The sequence below is a fragment of the Tinamus guttatus genome, unplaced genomic scaffold (genome assembly GCF_059628265.1).
Source record: "Tinamus guttatus ecotype Peru unplaced genomic scaffold, ASM5962826v1 Tinamus_guttatus_pri_ptg000490l, whole genome shotgun sequence".
NCBI lineage: Eukaryota > Metazoa > Chordata > Aves > Tinamiformes > Tinamidae > Tinamus > Tinamus guttatus.
Window position 1 is genome coordinate 53,620 of NW_028289024.1, and position 21,766 is coordinate 75,385.

The window sequence follows — 21,766 nt, forward strand, 5'->3', positions numbered from 1 at the left end:
AGACCCGGCATCGAGCCGAGCGTCCCCCAGCCCCTGTCCCCACGGTGTCCCCGTGTCCCCTACCAAGTGTCCTGAATCCTTGCGGCATTCCTGGGTGTCCCACCTGGCCCCTGGCCCCACGGTGTCCCCGTGTCTCCTACCAAGTGTCCTGAATCCCTGTGGCATCCCTGGGTGTCCCACCTGGCCCCTGGCCCCACGGTGTCCCTGTGTCCCCTACCAAGTGTCCTGAATCCCTGCGGCATCCCTGGGTGTCCCACCTGGCCCCTGTCCTCCTGGTGTCCCTGTGTCCCCCTGGTGTCCCCGTGTCCTCATAGTGTCCTTGTCGCACCCCTCAAGCATCCTACATCCCTGCAGCATCCCTGGGTGTTCCGCATGGCCTGTGTCCCCATGGTGTCCCCATGTCCCCCACCAAGTATCCTGCATCCCTGCAGCATTCCTAGGTGTCCCATCTAGTCTACGTCCCCATGTCCCCATGCCCCCCATCCCTGCGGCATCCCTGGGTATCCTGCCTGGTCCCTGTCTCCATGGCGTCCCCATGTCCCCCAAGGAGCATCCTGCATCCCTTGGTGTCCCACCTAGCCCTGGTCCCCCCCCACCAGGTGTCCCACTTGGTCCCTGTCCCCATGGTGTCCCCATGTCCCCCACCAAGTGTCCTGAATCTCTGCGGCATCCCTGAGTGTCCCACCTGGCCCCTGTCCTCATGGTGTCCCCATGTCCCCATAGTGTCCTTGTCGCACCCCCCAAGCATCCTGCATCCCTGCAGCATCCCTGGGTGTCCCGTGTGGTCTGTGTCCCCATGATGTCCCCATGTCCCCCACCAAGTGTCCTGCATCCCTGCAGCATTCCTAGGTGTCCCATCTGGCCTATGTCCCCATGCCCCCCATCCCTGCGGCATCCCTGGGTGTCCCGCGTGGTCCCTGTTCCGTGGTGTCCCCATGTCCCCCAGGAAGCATCCTGCATCCCTTGGTGTCCCACCTAGCCCTGGTCCCCCTCACCAGGTGTCCCACGTGGTCCATGTCCCCATGGTGTCCCCATGTCCCCCAAGAAGCGTCCTGCATCCCTTGGTGTCCCACCTGGTCCATGTCCCCTCCAAGCATCCCACCCAGCCCATGTCCTCGTGGCGTCCCAAGCGTCTCCCCCAGCCTGTGACCCTGCATCTCCTCTGTGTGTCCCCCCAGGGTCCCACTGTCCCCAGTGCCCCATGCTGCCCATGTCCCCATGTCCCCGCTGCCAGCATCGCGCCCAGCCCACATCCTGCAGTGTCCCTGGATGTCCCACCCGGCCCACGTCACCCACCCGTGTCCCTGAGGTGCCCCATGTGGCCCATGTCTTCCTGTCCCCACCTTGTGTCCCTCCCAGCCTGCATCCCTGTGTCCCCAAGGTCCCCCCTGTGTGTCCACCCATCCGGTGGCCCCGTGATGTCTCCAAGTGTCCCACCAGGTCTGTGTCACCACATCCCCCCTGAACACCCCACACTGCCCATATCCCTGGGTATCCACCCGGCTGCTGTCCCCATGTCCCCCAAGGTGTCCCACATGCCCCATGTCCTGGTGCCCCACTGGCCTCTGTGTCCCTCCGTGTCCCCATATCCCCCCAGCTGCCCCACATTCCCGCAGCGCCCCCATGCCACCCCCCTTGGCCGCCGTCCCCGCGTCCCCCACGCATCCCCGGGCCGCACGGAGGGGAGGTGACACGAGGACGCGTCGGGGGTCCCGGCGGGGCCCCGCTTTATTGCTCAGCCCACGCGGACCTCGCCGCGCGCGTGGATGTTGAAGCGGATGACGGGGCGGAAGCGGCGCAGGCGCCCGAAGAAGCGGCCGATGCGGCCCCGCTGCACCAGCACCGGCTGCGGGGGGGACAGCGGCGTCACCGCGGGGCGTCCCGCTCGCCGCGGGGTCCCCGGGGCCCGCACTCACGTCGGAGGAGGCGTCCACGCAGCGCAGGTCCAGCTCCGGGGCGCCCTGCTGCGCCTGCACCGAGCCCGTGCAGTCCTTGATGACCTGCCGGGGACACGCGGGCGTCAGCGCGGGGACATCGCGGGGACGCGGCGGGGGGGACGCGCGCGCGGGCCCCGCTCACCCCGTTCTCCTTGAAGTCGCAGTCGTCGGGGAGCGCGCGGGCGCCCGCCTCGCACTCCGTCTCCATGAGCGTGAAGTTGAGGCCCCGCAGGCTGCTGAGCGCCACGTCCTGCCGGGGCGGCGCGGCCGGGGCCGGCGCGGATGGGCACGGAGAGCCGGCTCCCCCGGCCTTCCCTCCTTCCCTATCCCAGCCCGCCCCCTCAGGCCACCCCTTCTGTGCTGTGCTGTCCCATCCCATCATGTCCCATCCCATCCGTCCCAATCTGTCCCTTCTGTCCCATCCAGTCTCTCCTGTCCTGTTCTGTCCCATCACGTCCCCGTCTGTTCCTCCCCTCCTAATCCATCTCATCCTACCCCATCCCATCCCTTCCTTCTCATCTGATCCCATCCCTTCCCCCCAATCCCATCCTATCCCTACTGTCCCATCCTGTCCTTTCTATCCAGTCCCTGCTATTCCATCCAGTCACATCCCTCCTATCTCATCCCATCACTCTCTTCCTGTTCCATCCCTTTCCATCCCATCCCATCCCATCCCATCCCATCCACCCCAATCTGTCCTTTCTGTCCCATCCAATCCCTCCTTTTCTGCCCTATCCCATCCTGTCCCTGCCTGTTCCTCCCCTCCTGCTCCATCTCTTCCCATCCCTCCCATCCCAATATGTCCCATCCTGTCCCATTCAGTCCCTCCTGTCCCATCCCATCCCATTCCTCCCCTCCTGCTCCATCCCTTCCCATCCCTCCCATCCTATCCCACCCCATCCCATCCTATCCCATCCTGTTCCTCCCCTCCTGCTCCATCTCTTCCCATCCCTCCCATCCCAATATGTCCCATCCCGTCCCATCCCATTCCTTCTGTCTCATCCACTCCTTCCCCTCCCACTCCATCCCTTCCCATCCCCATATGTCCCATCCCATCCCTTCCCATCCATCCCAATCCATCCCTTCTGTCTCATCCACTCCCTCCCCTCCTGCTCCATGCCTTCCCATCCCAATATGTCCCATCCTGTCCCATTCAGTCCCTTCTGTCCCACCCCATCCCATCCCATCCCATCCCATTTCTCTCCTCCTGCTCCATCCCTCCAATCGTATCCCACCCCATCCCATCCCATCCCATTCCTGCCTGTTCCTCCCCTCCTGCTCCATCTCTTCCCATCCCTCCCATCCCCATATGTCCCATCCCGTCCCATCCCATCCATCCCAATCCATCCCTTCAGTCTCATCCACTCCCTCCCCTCCTGCTCCATCCCTTCCCATCCCTCCCATCCCAATATGTCCCATCCTGTCCCATTCAGTCCCTCCTGTCCCATCCCATCCCTCCCCTCCTGCTCCATCCCTTCCCATCCCTCCCATCCGATCCCACCCCACCCCACCCCTGCCTGTTCCTCCCCTCCTGCTCCATCCCTTCCCATCCCTCCCATCCCCATATGTCCCATCCCGTTCCATCCCATCCCTTCCCATCCATCCCAATCCATCCCTTCAGTCTCATCCACTCTCTCCCCTCCTGCTCTATCCCTTCCCATCCCTCCCATCCCAATATGTCCCATCCTGTCCCATCCCATCCCATTCCTCCCGTCCTGCTCCATCCCTTCCCATCTCTCCCATCCCAATATATCCCATCCTGTCCCATCCCATCCTATCCCTGCCAGTTCCTCCCCTCCTGCTCCATCTTTTCCCATCCCTCCCATCCCCATATGTCCCATTCCGTCCCATCCTATCCCATCCCATCCCATCCCGTCCCGTCTCCCCCGGCGGCACTCACGGGCGCGGGCTCGGGCTCGGCGCTCAGCAGCCGGAACGCGCTCCGCACGCCGGGCCGCTGGTTGAAGGCGTCCACGGCCTGCGCCAGCGCCTGCGGGTACGTGAGGGCGGGCGGCGCCGCGCGGCCCGCGGCCGCCAGCAGTGCCAGCAGCACCAGCGCCCGGCACCCCGGCATGGCAGCGCTGCCCGCGCCGCCGCCGCGCCGCCCTTTATCCCCCCGCGCCCTTGGGCAGCGCCGGGAAGCCTTGGGCAACGCCGGGAAGCCTTGGGCAACGCCGCGTTGCCCCATCCTTCCCCCGGGAGCCGCCCAGGAAACGGCGGCGGGGGGAAAAGCGCCGGGAAACCGCGCTCGGCCCCTGCGCTTTGTGCACGCGCGCGGCTGGGGATTCGGGATGTTCTCCCAAATTTATAGATTAAACAAGAGGCTGCCTGGAGTGGGGACATGGAAAAGCCCCTCTGGCGCTTGCCCCTTCGCCGAGGCGCGGGATCCTGCTGGTTTTTGCCAAGTCCTGGCCAAAGCGGCTCCGTTTTGATCCCACCATCCTCATTTTTCTCTTTCCGCAGAGTTTTGGGAGCGCGGGAAGCCCCGGCGCATCCGCCTGCTCCGGTGCCACCCGTATGCACGGAGCAGAGAGGTGTCACCGACGCCGCACGTGTTACACAGCCACATACGCTCATATACATATATATAATATATACCTAAAATATACACAGTACCTGAACATATAGACAGCCACATATACACCCAAAGGGAAAAAGCCCCGTGGAGACCGGGACGGGTGGGAAGGGTGGGATTGGGATGGAGGGAGCCGCAGGGGCACCCAGGGATCCGGCTCCATCCGAGACACGGGAAGATTCGTCCACGTTCCCGCTCCCTTTGCCACCGCCGAGGGGGACGTTTAGTGTCGAGGGGCTCCCGGTGCCACCGCTCCAGGCCCCATCCGGCTGCTCCTCCGGACACGGGGAAGGAGGATGGAGCGGGGGGAAAGGGGCTGGGGATGGAGCCCCGGCCGTGTCCCGACTTGTGTCCATGCAGGAGCGACGCTCCAGGCTCCGACGTGGATGAGCGTCCCCGAAACCCACGCGAATCCCGGCTGCGTCAACCGAGCAGCGAAACGTGGGGCCGAAACCAGGCCCCGTGCAGCAAAATGGGGAAAAAACCAACATTTTTGGCACCGCGGTGAGGCCGTCCGCAGCGCCTTTCCAAAGCCATCGTGAAAACAGGCGCCTCTGCTGCTCCTCATCCCCACGGCAGCTTTGAGCGAGGAAATCCTGCCTTTTCTGGCCAAATTTGAGGGACATCTGCCAAATTAGACCCGCTTGCCCAACGTGAAGCCGTTAGAGCTGTTGCTTCGTGGCCTTTCGGCTCCCCTTTTCCCCAAAGGTCTGAGGAAACCCAGGAGCGGCTCTGGGCAACCGTTTCGCCCCCGGCCTCGTTTCTCCATCGCGCGGCTCTTGCGGAGGAGTTTTCCCCATCGCGTTGCCCCATCGCGCCCACCCGGGCCCGTTGCTGCTGCCGAGGGTTGTGCAAGGGCCAGAGCCCCCGCGCGTCCGCAGGACGCGGCCTCAGCGCCCGGGCCGGGCGGTTCTTGTTGTGTTTCCATAAACCGGGCAGGATCCCACCCGGCACGGCTAAAACAAGGGGCAAGGAGCAGATTTTGCCCAAGGCAGAGCCGGGGAAAAGTTAAATGAGGGAGAAGGAGGCGGCTGTGTCCGTGGTGGCACCCGCCGTCCCCGCGATTGCCCCGGATTTGGGTTTTTTTGCTCATTCCAGAGCCCGCCCGGGACAAAAGCCAAGGGGAGGGCTCGTTTCCGTGGGGAAACGCGGAGTTTCTGACTGTTTGGGAATGACACGCGAGCACCTGGAAACGTACCTGCGGGGCCGGGATCGTCGCTCCGAAGGCAGCGGCCACCCCCCGGACCGGGACAAACCCGTGTCCCCCTCCCCGTCCCGGTCCCCCGTCAGAGCGTGAGCAGCGGCACGCAGCCCACGCCGACCCCCCCTTCGTGGCACACCATGGGCGCCATGAACGTCCAGCGCTCGCGCTCGGGGTCGTACATCTCCACGGAGCTCAGGTTGGACTGTCCGTCGTAGCCGCCCACGGCGTAGAGGCGGCCGCAGTTGGCCACGAGGGAGACGCGGCTGCGGCGGCTGCTCATGGGCGCCAGCAGGTACCACTGCCCGGCTGCCGAGCTGTAGCCCTCGGCGGCGCTCAGGAAGCCGGAGCCGTCGTAGCCGCCGCACACGAACATCCTCCCGGCCAGCGCGGCGGCGCCGTGGCGGCAGCGCTTGTTGAGCATGGTGGGCACCGCGTGCCACGTGCCCGTCGGGGGGTTGTAGTACTCCACCTGCGGCACAGAGGGGACAGCGTCAAGGAGGGTCCCCCGTGTGCCCCGAGCTGTTCCCTGCGGATCGCGAAGCGGGAGATGGGGCCGGCACCGCTCCGAGCGCGGGATGAGAAAGACTGGGAGGTTCCTGGCCCAGAATTGGCCTCAGGGGCATCAGGTTGTGGCTGGAACCTGCAGTTCCCACAGAATCCCAGAAGGGCTGAGGCTGGAACCTCCAGGGACCCCCCAGTGCAGCCCCGGCTCCAGCAGGGACACCCAGAGCACGGGGCACCCGGGCGCATCCAGGCGGGTTGGAGATCTCCAGAGCAGGAGCCTCCACAGCCTCTCTGGGCAGCCTGTGCCAGGGCTCGGGCACCCTCACACCAAGGAAGTTCTTCCTCACACGGACATGGAGCTGCCTGGGGTTCAGCCTGTGCCGTTCCCCCTGGTCCTGGCAGCGGGCAGCACCGAGCAGAGCCACATCTCGATGACAAGTCCCCTTGGGCCACTGCCTCCTGCGCTCTCCAAACAGGTCTGTTTGGAGGCCAAACACTTTCTAAGTGCACCTTTCTTTAGGGGATGAGCAGAGAACTGAAACTCGGAGCGCAGCAGCCCAGGTTCCCCCATCATGAAGCTCATTCCAAGCTTCCCCAACTGCCTCCAAACGGGCGAAGGAAGCAGAGGAGAGCGCAGGGCACCCAGGAAACCCCAAGAGTTTGAGCCCAGTTCTCAGCAGGTGCCTGGTTTTGCCCTTAGGAAGAGGGAAGGTCCTGCAGATATCACTTGGCGGTGCAAATGGTTAAGGAAGGGAGAGTTTGGGCACATAAGGAGAGGGCATGGAGCCTTCCCAGCCCCGCTCCGTCCCGGCACAGGGATTCAGGGAAGCGGAGCCGCGTGGGCACTCACGCTGTTGAAGATCTGCAGCCCGTCGTGCCCTCCGGACACGTAGATGCGGCCCTCGAAGACGGTGACGCCGGCGGCGCTGCGGTTGGAGCTCATGGGCGTCACCGCCGTCCACCTTGCCGAGGGAGAGGGCAGGTCAGGACGGGGCTCCCGCGATCCCACGGATCCCTCCAAACACATCCCGTTTCCCAGGACTCCCTCTCCGTAATTCTGCCTCTTGCAGCGAAACCACCCGCGTGCAGCGAGGAAAACTGTTGCTAGAAGGGGCTGCCGCGCACCCAGGGGCTTTTCCAGCTCGTTCCCCGCGCGGCGCTCGCGGCTCTTACTTGTTGGTCTCCGGGGAATAGGCCTCCACGGAGTTGAGGGACGAGTTTCCGTCGTAGCCGCCGCACACGTAGATCTGCCCGTCCAGCACCACGGTGCCCATGGCGCTGCAACGAGGAGTGCGGGCCCGTGAGGTGGCACCCCCGAGTGCCGTGTCCCAGCGGGGGACACGCGAGTGGGGGACAACCAGCGGGACCCCAAGGGGGTTCTCTGGGTACAACGTGTCCCGCTCAGGGGGCAAAAACGCCCCTTTGTCCCCATCAAACCAAACTGAAAGCACAGGAACGGGGAGCCAGGAATTCCAGCATCTCCCCGGCTTCCTAGGGGGGCTTCCTCCCGGCTGCTGTTGGAGGATGACCTGGAAATTCCTGCAGTGGGCACCACTACCCAGCCCAGGAGACACCGTGGGAGCAGCCACATGTTCAGCTGAGGTTTCTGGTCCTCCTGTTGCACCCTGCAAATCCCATATTGGGCCCCCAAGGCATTTGGGCAGGCTGCTTGGAACAAGAGGCTGGAATTGCACCCTGAGAGGGAGGTCTGGAGAGCCCGGTGCACGTCCTCGATGACACAAACCCAACCCTGCTGCAAGAGCCAAGCAGCGAGGAGAATAACTGCTGTTACAAGAGCATCTAACCCTGTCCTGCTTGTGGGAGAGGAGCCAGTGTCTCTCATGGTGGCAAAGCTCCAGCATCCAAGGGATCTCATTGCTATGGAAAACGGAGCTTTTCTGCTGCAAATGAAAAACGTGGGTGACCTCCCTGGCTAGAAGCAATCCCAGGATTTTATATGGGCTCTGCCTCGGAGTTGGAAGCTTTGGTGAAGAACCAAAATGCCCAGGACTTATTTGGGTGCCACAAAGCCACAGAGACGCTGTCACTGCGAGCCCTGTGCCTGGCATCTCACACACGTGCTCACAGCACGTTCCTCCCATCCGACCAACATTTTAAACCCCAAAACCAAACAAAACGCCCCAAAACAGACAAATCATTACGGTAAAGAAGTGCTGCAGAGCTTGCAGAAACACGAGCGACTTAACAGCTCACAGCGACCAGGCGAGAGGGCAGGGAAAACCACAGCAAAAATGCTGGGAAGCAGGAATCTGTCTAGCTGGAAGGCGGCAGCAATCGCCATGTGGTGACGGGGAGGACGGAGCGACCACACGGGTGGGTTTTAAGCACAACTAAAGGCAACCCTGGGCACAAAGCGGCTCCTTGGGTTAGTCCCCAGCTGCAGCACTTCTGCCATGGCACACAGAGCCCCCAGCTTCACTCCAGGCTTCTCCTGCAGACTGCAAAAACACTCTCCTCTTCTCCCCACCTGTGAGTGTCTCTGCTTTCTGCTGAGAAAAAATGATGCCTGCACCGCACAGAAAGGGAAAAAGAGGGTTATTTCAGCTTCTGTCGACACAGGGAGCTCCCCTGCGTCGTTCCTGCTGTATCTCCCCTCTGGCATTACATCAGGACATGGGGATCCTGCTGCTTCCTAGGGAACTCCAGCACAAACCTTGGCAGATCTCTTCAGCTGTTTGGTTTGACTTCCCTCCCCGGTGCCACCAGAAATAAGTGATCTCTGTCATTTGCAGCCCACGCTCAGTCACTTCTGAGCTGCTTTTTTTTTTTCCAAACGTATGGAGATGTTAATGTTTTTCCTCCTAAACTGATGCCTGGGTAAATTTTGCAGCCCTTGATGGCAGTGCCTGGGTTTGCTGCAAGCGCCTCCTTCCTTCCACGTAATTCCAAGTATTCATCCTGGGAGGGCTGTTGGCCTTTTTTGCTCCTTTCCCACCCAGGAAACCCTCCCCTGGGATGCAGCACCCTCCAAGCTCGCCCCAGCACCACGTTTTCCCACCCCGGCCCGCTCCAAAGGAGCCGGGGAGCCGCACGCACCTCCGCTTGCTGTTCATGCTCTCCACGTGGGACCAGGAGTCGCTCTCGGGGTCGTAGACCTCCACGGTGCTGAGGCGGAGCTGCCCGTCGTAGCCGCCGATGGCGTAGAGGAGCCCGTTGAGCACGGCCACGCCGACGCGGCTCCGCGCCGTCGCCATGGGCTGGCACCGCTCCCAGCGGTTGGCGACGGGGTCGAACACTTCCACCACGTTCAGCGAGTCGCCTGCGGAGAAATTTGCTGCTCACGTTAAAAGGGGGAGGCCGATTTGTCGGTCTCTGCTGTTTCGTGCATTCCCTTCTAGCAAAATCGCCCTGGGAAGGGGCATGGAGGGAGGGAGATGCTGCTCAGGCTGCACAAGGATGCTCAGACTTTACCTGCTGGTTTCAAGGGAAAAGGCTGCTCTCATGCTTCCCGCTCCAGCCTCCCCACTCCTACACAACAGTCGGATTAGGGGCATTTCCCAGCCACAGCTCTACTCCCCGACAGAGAGAACCTGCTCATGGTTCACTAAAAAATTAATTAAAATTGCCCTCTGCGACACAAAACGAGGACAGAGTGCTTCCAATCTGCCCATTCCCTGTGCAGCAAGTCCCTAAAAGCCCGGAATGGTGCGAGAGGGGCCGGTTATAACCACAGAAGGAGCAGGAGGATTGATCAGACACAGCCACCTCGAGCATTTTAGTGTCCCTTCGGAAACCAGAAAGGGCTGCACAGAGTGGGGAAACTACCCAAAACTTTACAGAGCGGGGAGGATGACGGTCCCAACGCTTCAGCCTATGAATTTCTGCGCACTGCAGGGAGCAGAGGTGCAAGGTACCTGCCGAGTTGAGGCCTCCCACGGCGTAGATGAGCCCCGCGATGGACGTGCAGCACCGCGGCCGCGTCTTGAACGCCGGCAGGTGCGGCCGCCGCTCCGGCATGAGGTGGAAATCTTTCGCCTCGTCAACAAGATCCCTGGAATCAAAGGCAAAGGGATGTTTGAAGAGAGCTCGGTCGAGCGTGGCCTTTGCCAGGACGAGGCCTTGACCATGCTGAAGCAGATGCAGGTTTGGGCAATAGGCTTTTCCCTGCCCAAAAGGGCTGATTCTACTGGAAGAGCCCATTTCCCTCCCGAAATAGCTGCTTTTGCCAGAAGCCTAGCCCTGCTGTTAGGTGATCAACAGGGAGGCTGCTGCTGCGAGGTGCGACGTCCACGGAGAGAGAACTCCGGTCTCCGGGATCCCCGGCGGCATTCCCGCTATCCGGGATCGTTGGAAACATTCCCGCTATCCACAGACAGCGCCGAGAGCCCCCAGAGGTTCCTAAGGCCTCACCTGCACTTGTGGCAGCAGCGGACAAGGTCGTCCTGTTGCACGCGGTCAGTGAGAAACTGGGGCCGGCAGAGGGGCAGGCGGATTTTGGCCAGGAGCTCGGGCAAGTAGGACTCTCTCTGGTCCCGGTCGTAGCGGATCCAGGCGAGCGCAGCCTCAAACACCTGCGGGAGGGAGGCCAGGTCATTTTCACAGCATCCCAGAAGGGCCGGGGCTGGCAGGGCCCTCCAGGGACCCCCCAGTGCAGCCCCGGCTCCAGCAGGGACACCCAGAGCACGGGGCACCCGGGCGCATCCAGGCGGGTTGGAGATCTCCAGAGCAGGAGCCTCCACAGCCTCTCTGGGCAGCCTGTGCCAGGGCTCGGGCACCCTCACACCAAGGAAGTTCTTCCTCACACGGACATGGAGCTGCCTGGGGTTCAGCCTGTGCTGTTCCCCCTGGTCCTGGCAGCGGCAGCACCGAGCGGAGCCTGGCCCCGTCCTCCCTGCATCCTCCCCTTGGGCACTTAAGCTTTTCTTTCCCCCCATGGGACAGCAGAATAAGAGATTACGAGGGGTGACCGGTGCCTGGTTTCACCTGCGCTCTCTGGTTCTCCTCCTGTTCCTCCTCCTGTTCTACTGCATTTACGTCCAGACGAGGGCACCCAAGTCACCACTCGGCCGTGGTTGTGGCTGCCACCTCGTGGGACAGCCCTCGTGGGACCCCATGTGTGTGCACCCATTTTGGGGGGGTCTTTCATTGCAACTTGGGGTGCCGGAGCATGTTCAGCAGGACCGTAGATGGGAAGCAAATGATGAAGCCTCTTGTTTATGGTGGGGAGAGCCAGAGCCTCCCACGTCACCCTTCCCGAGGCCCTTTGGAGGACTGCTGTGATCTTCCAAAAAACCAACAACATAACAAAAACAACCCCCAAACTTACTTCCATATTCCCAGCTTCCTTAAGCGCTTTATGCATGGTTATTCCCTGATTATTCATGGCATTCCGTGGTTATTCCAGGAATAACCCTGTCTAAACAAGCTCTCTTGCTGGCAAATTTAGGGGCACATTTCCTACCAAAAAGCCACGACCCCGAGCCCAGGAGCAGGGTCGTTTCCCACCCCGCTCCCGCGCGGGTACCTGCTCCTCGGACTTCACGTTGAGCTCGTCCCGAGAAACGAGCTCCAGGACGTCCTCGAAGGGCAGCGCCAGGAACTCCTCGGACATGGACACCTCCACGAAGTGCTGCTGGATGAAGCTGTTGGCGGCGGCGTAGAGCACCGCGCACATCATGGTCTCGGCAAACTGCCGCACGCCCAGGCAGTTCTTGGGGTGCAGCCTGCAAGAACGGGGAGAGAAGAGCAAAAAAACCCCAGGGCAGTTTAGCAGGAGCAGGGAATTGCAGCAGGGCCAGGGATGCAGCGCGCGGGAAGCACGTGCCAAGGGCGGGAGATGTGGAGGGATGCAGGGAAAGCAGCTGGGCCCACTTCCAAGCCCAACGTTTCTGTTGGAGCATCAGATGGCAGATTCCAGCTCAACGAACGTGGAGATCTGATGCGTGGGAAACCCGAAAGGATGGGAATCGCAGCTGGAAATCTCCGGGAAGCGCCACGGGAGATTTCCTCTGCTTTTTGGCTGCCGTTCCAGCGAGGGGACGTGAGGCTCTGCACGAAGCATGTCCATCCCTCCCACATCTCTCATCCCAGGGCTCCACACGTGGCACCTCCTTGTTTTCCAGCCCCAGACAAAGCTGGATTCAAGCACGCTGCCCAAACACCAACAACCCCCGCTCTGTTCCTCGCCTTGCAGCTTTTGGAGCCCTCCAGAGCCGCATCGCGGCTTCCCGGAGCTGTTTCCCGGGATGAGGGAGGCCGTATCCCAAAACCTGCCTTTGCAGCGGAGGTGAGGCCGGCAGAGGGGCTGTGCAGCCCCCCGGCTCCCTGCGCTGCTCCGAGGCCGCTCGGAGCCACGAGGATCCGGAGGCGACGTCGACCACAAGGAGCTGCCGCTTCCAAGCGGCTCCGCTCCGCTCATCAGCACACAGTAGATTGAAGGGCACCAGTTTGGGAAACACTTTGGATTCCCGGGGTTTTCCATGTAAAAATGGGATCTCAATGTGCACGTTCCAGCTCTTCGGGATGGTCAGAGCCCACAGATTGCTTTGTTATTAATCAAAATGATAGCTGTGCATTTCGCTCGTTACTTAACTTAGGACAACCAGCTGCTCCGGGTAGATTTTGGAGACCCATGGCCACTAAATCTGAGAAATAAACCACCCTGTTTAACCTAGATATAGATACAGCTACCTAGAGCTAGTGGGGACTCATCTCTCTGCAGTCTGTCGTTATGATCAGTACCAAAAATGGGATTTTGCAAGAAAAATGAATACACTGTAGTATTGCATGGCTTAATTGTAAACCAAAGAAGCTTTGGATGCACACAGGGCTATACACTGAAACGTCTTGAACCTGGAGGAAACGTGTTTCTGCTCCCCAATCCAGGATTTTAGGACAAATGCATTGAGAGTTTTAAAAAACGGCAGAAATGGCCACGATGTTTCAGCTGTTTAGGAGATATGTTTAATACCACAGCACTACCCTGAACAGCTGCAGAGAAATAAGGTGTGTGCGTTGGCAGGGGTGGAAAATAACTGCACAGGTTTCCCTGGCACTATCTACCGATACGGGGGGAATGTTTCCAAGGAATAACCCAGCTCCTCCGCTTCCAGATCCGCTGCTGGAACCGTCCTGCAGCCAAATGTGAATCCCAGAATCCCAGAAGGGCTGGGGCTGGAACCTCCAGGGACCCCCCAGTGCAGCCCCGGCTCCAGCAGGGACACCCAGAGCACGGGGCACCCGGGCGCATCCAGGCGGGTTGGAGATCTCCAGAGCAGGAGCCTCCACAGCCTCTCTGGGCAGCCTGTGCCAGGGCTCGGGCACCCTCACACCAAGGAAGTTCTTCCTCACACGGACATGGAGCTGCCTGGGGTTCAGCCTGTGCCGTTCCCCCTGGTCCTGGCAGCGGCAGCACCGAGCAGAGCCTGGCCCCGTCCTCCCTGCATCCTCCCCTCGGTACTCGCACACGTTGATCAGGTCCCCTCCGTCCCCTCTCCTCCCTCTCTACGTGCCAGGCGCCCCGTGTTGCAGGGATCAAGTTGTCCCGTGGGTGCTGGTGGCCCCGGGCGCTCACCTCTCGCGCAGGAAGGCGCAGCACGCGTCCTTGATGTTCTGCAGCTGCAGGAAGCTCGCGCCCATCAGCAGGGACTGCACGTTCTGCTGGTCGATGGCCAGGTGGCCGTTGTAGGCAAAGTTGATCAGAGCCTCCAAGGCACTAAAGGAGGAGGGAAAAGGGCAGGAAACGCGTTGATCCGATCGGCAGGACACACCGCGAGCAGCAAAGTCCTCCCCAGGAGGGTTTATATTAAGAGGGGAGGTTTTGGAGCAGGCTGTATCGAGGACTTCCCTTGGGAATTACCTGGGATCCATGCCCTGCATGACGATCTCGTCCTGCTTGCACTCCATCATGTCGTTGGTGAACATGGCATGGAAGTAGGGGATGGAGGCCGCCAGCACGATCCGGTGGGCGCTGAATTTGTGGTCCCCCACCTGGGAGGGGACACAAGGAGAGAAGCTGAGCACCATCCATTGCTCCCTGCACGGGCCGGATTCGCTGCCCAGCAGAACCAAGGGCTGAAAGTCGGGTCATTCCCACTCATGGATACGAGAGCAGCCTGGGTGTTTGGAATGACATTCACGCTTTGGAATCCAGGCCTTCAGCCTCCTTGTAAGAGGGTTCCCCTTGGCAGACATGAAACAGCATCACGGACGGGCAGGGCCACCCCAGAGCGCTACAAGGAGAAGCCAGGATCACCGAGGCAGGAGTCGGCACAAATTCACTCCCCATTCCCCCACGTGCACGAGTTTCCAGCCTGGATCTGCTTGCTCCGCACAGGAAACACTCAACCACGGTCCTGCATCCGCCCCGCTGTCCAGCTGCCCCTTTTCCACGTCACCCGCCTGCTCCCAGGACACCCGTTTTGGTGGTGCCTCTCCCAGCAGGGTTTTATGCTCTGACTTTCAACAGCCGCTCGAAAGGGACCACAAACTCCATGCTGGCCTCTTTGGCCGAAGATGCTTAAAACCACTCGTAAACACGCTGTTTGATGGGGGAAAAAAGGGGAAGGAAACGTAATTCCAGCAGCTCGGCACCTCGGAAAGCCAACGGCACCTCACTGCATCCTGGTCGTCGTTCCCGGTCTCTCCCGGTCGCCGGGTTCGGCGTGCGAAGGTGCCCGGGCTTCGCTGCTCTCCGCATCCTCGCGTAAAGCGGAGCCCAAAACGCTGCTTGTGAGGAAAACGCTGGGATAACCAGGAGGAATCTGGTGTTGGAGCAGAGCCCTGCAGCGCCAGTCCTGCCGTGTGGGTATCCAGGCAGCTTCCAGGAGCTTCCCGCGCTGAAGATCCCGGTTTGGCCCTTCCTGTTGGTTCAGCTGCAAGGGGGATGCCTGGGATCACTCCTGTGCTCCGCTGCATTCCAGAGGCTCAGGAGCGCCCGACCTGCTCGGCCAGCTCCGCGGGCTCCTCCAAGCTTCCCCGGAGCCTTCCCGCCCTGCGGATGGAGCTGCCTGCCCGGCCTTCCTGACATAATAAAACATCCGTGGGGGATAAAACATCCGAGAGGGAGCAGAGCTGCCCAAAGGGGAGCTGTTCCCTGGCGGGGGCAGGATGGAACCTGCGATTCCTTATGCAAAAGCAAAACCCCAAGGGCTCCGGGAACGACACGGAGCCCCTAGGAGATTTATCAGCTGGGATCTCCGGCCTAGAAACCCTCACTGCGTTCGTGCCATAAAACCTTAATGCCAAAGTCTGGAGGAACGACCGAGCCCAGGGCTGCTGGCGAGCGACGGCTCCTGGTTTTCCTGTACAGGCCAAAAACGCTCCTGGAGATGAGCACAACAGGGCAATCCTGCTCCGTGCGGCCCTTCCCCTTCCCTCGAATACGGACCCTTTACCCCGTGCAAGGGAAGTCTAATGCTAAAGTGACAGGGAACTCGGGCTCTTCTTGGTGTCCCTTGAGCCCCACGGGCTTCCGTTTGCCAACCATTTGTCACAGCCTTTCCCAGGAACTGCAGAAGCATCGGCAGAGCCTAAGAAAAAGCAGAAAAGAGGCTTGGCCTGCTGGAATGAAACCCTCTTTTTGCACTTTCTGAGCAAGTGGCAGGGACAGCCTCTTGTTGGGGCCTTGCAGCAGAGCCTGGAACCGGCTGCCCGTTTTAGCTGCGCTCCGGAGAGCTCTCCAAGCAAAGACTTTCCCCTTTCAATTACCCCGGACCTCAGCACGCTCCTATCGCTACCCGGGATCAGGAAGATTTGTAGACTCCATGTATACGGCGCCCAGAAAGAGGAACATCCCAGGAGATACCATCAGGTCGGCAAAGGGAAGAGGCTCCAGGACGAGCGTGGCCTGCAGGAGGTTTCCACCCTCGTGCCAGGAAATGCCACCGGCCTCTGCCCACGGGAGAGGGTTTGGCAGGAGCACGAGCATGACCAGCACGGGCAAAGCGGCGTTTCTGACCTCGGCTGGCGCAGGAGGCTCTTTTTGTGCCTTCCCGAGCTCATTCCTGAACAGCTCCTTCTCCAGCACCCTCCCACGGCCGCGCAATGTTAATAAGTGCCGGGGCACAATGCCGCTTTCTCCACGGAAAACGCGGCGTGGGTGTAATAAAGACATCCATTCTTTCCACGACGTCGTTGCGCTGCGGAGCCGGGAAGTCTCTTGGGCTCTCCTGAAGGAGCATCCACAGGAGATGCTTGGCTCTCCCACTGTATTCCCACATCCCCTCCTTCCAAGGAGCAGTGTTTTCCACAAGCACGGGCTCCTCCTCCACGGGATATGCCGGCACCAAAGGGCACTCAAGCTGCAGGACAAGGTTTGGCTCCTCTCCTCCATTCTCACCACGTCCCCTCGACCACCTGGCTCAAAGGGGACACGGGACCCAGGACGGCTGATGACCGTCACACAGAGCTGCCTTTCCAAACCGAAAGCATTTTGCCAAGGGCTGGGAATGAGCTTGGAGGCAGGCAGCAGGTCTTTCCATCAGGGCACGACGCGATTTGAGCAAGAGCCTGAACCAAAAGGTCTCATGTGCAAAGAGATCAGCTCTGACAGCTCATCCCTGGCCTAACAAAGAGAGTGTTTTGCTCAAGAGCTCAGAAACACCCCTGAACACCCGCATAAACTGCCTGAGATCCCACTTCTCCTTCGGGAAGAGGCATTTTGGGAAGAACACACTTAGATCGGAGCCTTTGCAGGGAGAAAAGCCAACAGGAGCAGCACGTGCCCGTCCGGTCCAGCTCAACGCCTCTCCGTGCTGGGAGACGCCTCATCTTACAGGGCTGAATAATTTTGAGGAGATTTTTCTCATTAGTCACAGGGTTACTCACGGGAATGTGGCATGTGAGCTCCTCAAAAGCAAGGGAGCAGCAGCAGCGCGCGGAGCTGCCGTTGAGCGGGCGCTCGAGGGGCTGCCGACGGCACAAACCTCCTCCTCCTGGACACGGATTTATTCAGGATTTGCTGTGGGCGCCAGCTTGGCACCCGCTCCTGCTCTGCTGCAGCAGCCGTAAAAACGTCGGCTCCGACGGATTTTATCAACGGAAACAGCTCGGAATATTCCTGCTTCCCAGCTCAACGTGTCCCCCGGGAGCGTTTGGGCCTTGGAGCGAAACTCAGCAGCAAACTCCAGAAAACAAAACAGGGCCCAAAGCTCCTTCCTCCCAGCAGGAGCCTCACGAGCAAAAACCACCGTTTGGGAAAACCAAGCACCGAGCGGCTGCTTTTATGCAATTAAAACGCAGGCAAATGTCCAAATCAGGGCTTAATTTCCCTGAATACCTCCAGCCTTCAAAGAACTGAAGGTGTTTCTCCATTTTTGCAGTATTTGAGGGCTCTAAAATGCCTTGAGAACATGTGAAAATATTCAAAGTTCACTGGAAAATAGCGGGGAGAGTTTCTATGGTGGCACTGGCGGGCACAGAGAGAGGAGCAATGAAGGCCCAAGACTTTCGGGCAGAGCATGGCTAATCCAATTAGCTAAGAGCTAATTGCTTTTTAGCAGCAAGGTGCTGGCAGCGGGAAGGACCGAATGCAAGGTTTACGTGCAGGCAGGAGCTGATTCCCATTGCAGAACATCCTCCCAAAGCTCCTCCGAAACCGAGCGGTTGGGAGTGCCCCGAGATGTCCTGATGCTTCAGATCCAGCTCCTGGGGGAAAAACAGGCACAAGAAACAGTGGACAGAAACCACAACCTCACTTATTTCAGCCTAAAACCAGCACTTCAGCCAAAAACAGGTTGCAAAGCTAATAGCCAACAACTTAAAATAGCCACCGGGCCTCAAATCACTTGACACAACCATCCAAGCAGCTAAAAACCCCGGGAAATTTGTTTTCCTTGGAACGGCAGCGACGCGGATCCTCCGGAAGGAGACCCCGTCCTGCCCCGCGGCAGCTGGATCGATGCCCGCCCGGCTTTACGAGGGCAGTAATTAAAACAGACACTCGCTAACGATTCGGGGTCAGTTTGAACAGCAAACACTGCTCCGGGCTGGCAGGATCATTCGCAGCCCTTGACCCCAACGCTGATAGCGCTGAAGAGGCCGCTGAGTAACCCCGGGGTGCTCCGAGGATCCGCCGGCTCCCGTTTCCGCGGAGAGGCCGGATACCCGGAGCATCGCTCGGCACCGAATTCCCAGTGCTGGCCCAAAGCAGCGACCGGGGGGTTGTTTCTTCATGCAGGAGCCTGAAAACACCCCTAAAAATACCGCAGTGAACCTGCTCGGTGGTGCAGCAGGATCCACTTCCCGCTTTTCCGGGGTTGCCTGGAAGCGCATCCCGATGCTCTTCCCTCCGCCGCTTCGGAGGGCTCCCCGCTCCGTAGGCTCCGTGCACAGCGCGACGTTTTGCAGGATTTGCAGCACAGAAAACACAACAAGGCCAAGGGAGAAGCGGGTCTGACGCCAGCCCACGGTGCCCGACCGATTCCAAGACGCCACCGGAGCTCCGTTAATAATGAGTCTTATTATTAAGACTCCGAGGAGAGTTCGGGAAGACACCTCGTTCCAAAGGAAGCCTTGGATCACCTTCAACACGCAGCATTAACTCAACTGCTCCGGGCCAGCGCTGAGAAATGGGACGTCGGGAGGCAGAGGCAGCAACCGAGTAGGAAACATTGACGTTATAGTGAAGGAATACCCCAGCAGCAGAGCAAGAAAGCTGAGATTTCAAGAAAAGCGACTTTTTAAAATAGTTGTTAAAGTTTTGCAGCGACGACAAGCCCCACACGGGGCTCTCCGGGTGAGATTTTGCTCCAGGGACTCTAAATAGCGAAATATCAAACAAAAAGGGAAAAATCGCGGGGACAACGGGGTGTCTTCACCCACAGAGCAGCCCGCACGGGCAGGGGACACATTGGGACCTGCGCTGGGATCCCTTCAGCCCTCAGGGTTTTGAACGTTTTCCCGCTCGGTGGTGGAAGAAATACAAATAAAATGCAATAAATAAGACTAAAACAAGGCACTTTGATGGGAAGGGAATTCAGGGCCGGTTTGGCTGGATGATAAGGAAGAGCAAGAGGCCGAGCTGCTCCCAATAAACACGCCGGCCCGGGAAGCGACGGCGCGCTCCGGGCTCCAGGACTCGGATCCGCAGGCACCGCTCCGGGAGGCGCCGCTTGGGAAGCGCCTCCACGCGCCGACCGAATCCCGGGAATTCCGCGGTGCCCTAAGGTGCCCCATGGACACCGGGCCGGGAGCTGCCGGCACCGACGTCCCCATTGAGGGACCCAGAGGGGACCCCGAAATGGCGGGGGGGGGGGGGGTCCAGCTCCCCCTCTGCCCCCCAAGGGGCTGCGGGAAGGGGGGGGCTCTGCTCCATTTTACTGCTTGTTAATGGGGACCCTCGGGGGGGGATCCTCAGCTGTCCCCTTCCTGCACCCCAAAAGGGTATCGGGGAGCCCTCAGCTGCTCCCAAAAATGGGGTCAGAGAAGCCCTCAGACCCCCCCTAAACAAATGGGGTTGGGGGGGGCGGTTGAGCTCCCCTTTCCCACCCCAAATGGGCCCAAAAGCGCTCGGAGAGGCCCTCAGACCCCCTTTTTGTCCCCAATAAAACGGCGGGGGTGGGGGGGAACATCAGCTCCCCGCTCCCCAACGCGTCCCCTCGGCCGCCCCCTCCCCGCCGCCGGGGTCCCCGCGCCGCCATGTCGCGCCGCACCTTGAGGGTCACGTCGCACAGCTTGCCCTGCCGCCGGATCTCGCCCATGACGCCGTAGCCGCGGCTCGGCAGGTCGCCCACCGAGAAGTGCACGAGGTCCTCGGCGTCCAGGTCCAGCTCGGCCGCCGCCTCCAGCATCTTCCTCCCCGCCGCCGCCTTCGCCTCCCGCGCACGCTGTCCCCGCCCGGCCGCCGTAGCGCGGCCCCCTGCCCGCAGCCGCCCCGCCAGTGCAAGGGCGGAAGCGGCCGCCCCGCTTCCGCCCGCCTTCACTTCCGGCGGGCGCCATGGCAACCGCGTCCCCGGCCACGCCGGGCCCTGGGCCGCCGCCATCGCGGGCCCCTCGGTCCGCTCCAGTCCGGTTCTTTCCGGTCCGATTCTTTCCGGTTCGATTCGTTCCGTTCCGTTCTGGTTCGGTTCGGATCAGGTACGAGCGGGGCCGGGGTCCTCGCACTGCCCGAGCCTCCTTCTCCTCCCGGCTGCGTCGCTCCCTCCTCTCTTAAGGCCTCTCGTCCCCTCGCCGAGGCCTCTGGTCCTCTCCGGGCCCTCCCGTGCGGCCCCGTGTCCCCCCCCAGCCCCGGGCCCTGTCGCTGCCCCTCGGGTCCTTGTTTCTCCCCTTACACCCCCAGCTCCTCCTTCCCCCCTTCCCAGCCCTCTCCTCCCTTGTCCCCTCCTTAGGGCCCTTTCCCCTCTCCAACGTTGTCACTCCAGGTCTCGTCTCTCCCTTTCCCACCCCACAGCCTCTTTGTTTCCTTCCCTCCAGGCCTCTCCTCCTCACAACGTCCCTGTCTCCCACCCCAGGCCTGGTGTCCCCCGCCATGGCCCAACCCGCTGCTCCTGGCCCTGCTATGGCCCCTCCTGCCACTTCTTTTGCCCCCATCCTCCCGTGCCCCCATTCCCACGTGCCTCTTTCTCCAGCCCCCTTCGCTTCCCACATGGCCTCGTCCCTTTGCACCCCTCCTGGGTCATTTGGGCTCTTTTCTCCCTGCTGTTCCCCTCGGGACAGAGGTGGCACCACAGGTGCCCTGTGCTGGGGCCAGCCGGAGCCTTGGGGACTTATTGCCGGGTGGATCCGGCACCAAAATCATCACAGGAGCCCAGATTCCAGGGGACCACCTCAGGGCACCCCAAAGCAGTTCGACCTCCCGGGTTACACTGACTTTTGGCCCAACTTCTGTCCTCCTGTGACGGATAAATTCAGGGTCAGAAATAAACGTGGCTTTACTGGGTGCAAAAAACGAGGCCTTTTGTCTCTTCCTGCTGTGTATTATGATGGAAATTGTATTTTTTGGACTCTTTGCAATGTGTTCCAGGTGCTGGATGCTGACTCGTGGGGATGGCAGCTCTTGCTCTGGTCCTTTAACCACTTACGCTCCAGCCCGGCGAGGATGGTGTTGGTGCCGAGGCAGCCTGCGGTGGTTCTGGTTAGTTAAGTGCTAAACACGCAGATTTCCTCATAGCACCTCACTAAAAACTCCAAAAACTGATTAAAAATGAGGGTGGCTGGAGGCTTGGGGTGCTGCTAATGAGTTGGAGAGCTTTGCCCTTTACGTTTTTGGTGAAGAATCTGATGAGGGTTAAATTGGACACTTTATTCAGTGGTTTTGGTATGAATCTGAGGGCTGGCAGATATTTTTCCAGCTTTCTGTGATTTCTGGGCAAACCACTTAGGGGCAAGGCTTACAATGGCTCCTGTGCCATCGTAAGGAGCTGGATGTCCCCACGGATTCTCCAGGTTTTTATAGGGAACATTGTGCCCATATCGCTGGGATGGAGATGGGGAAGCAGCACCTCCGAATTCCTCACACGCAGCAGCTCCCTCAATCGTTGACTACTCAAATGCTCCCCCTTTTTTCAAATAAAAAGGAATCTTGGTGAGATTTCTGCTTTTCTTTTTAGAGCAGTCGTGGCAGATAAGGTGATGGAGGAAACTGAA

At 60.4% G+C, this 21,766-nt stretch overlaps 2 protein-coding genes across 3 annotated transcripts; both read right to left on the reverse strand.

Annotated features, from left to right (window-relative positions):
* Positions 1-1,700: 1,700 nt before the first annotated feature.
* Positions 1,701-4,011, reverse strand: CAMP (cathelicidin antimicrobial peptide). The gene is made up of 4 exons (XM_088533278.1): positions 3,838-4,011; positions 2,080-2,187; positions 1,917-2,000; positions 1,701-1,846 (listed from the first exon to the last, which is right to left on the reverse strand). Exons 1-4 carry the CDS (start codon positions 4,009-4,011, stop codon positions 1,736-1,738), a joined length of 477 nt encoding a protein of 158 aa, XP_088389404.1. The 3' UTR covers positions 1,701-1,735.
* Positions 4,012-5,798: 1,787 nt separating this feature from the next.
* Positions 5,799-20,051, reverse strand: KLHL18 (kelch like family member 18). Of its 2 annotated transcripts, none has more exons than XM_088533275.1 (10): positions 19,834-20,051; positions 14,040-14,170; positions 13,755-13,895; positions 11,706-11,904; positions 10,592-10,752; positions 10,096-10,232; positions 9,278-9,500; positions 7,394-7,498; positions 7,071-7,182; positions 5,799-6,185 (listed from the first exon to the last, which is right to left on the reverse strand). In XM_088533275.1, the coding sequence occupies exons 1-10, from the start codon at positions 19,969-19,971 to the stop codon at positions 5,799-5,801; spliced, it is 1,734 nt and encodes a 577-aa protein (XP_088389401.1). In that variant the 5' UTR covers positions 19,972-20,051. The 2 variants fall into 2 exon arrangements, with proteins under 2 accessions (XP_088389401.1, XP_088389402.1); XM_088533276.1 differs by having other exon boundaries at positions 9,278-9,515; positions 19,834-19,999.
* Between the last annotated feature and the right edge of the window lie 1,715 nt (positions 20,052-21,766).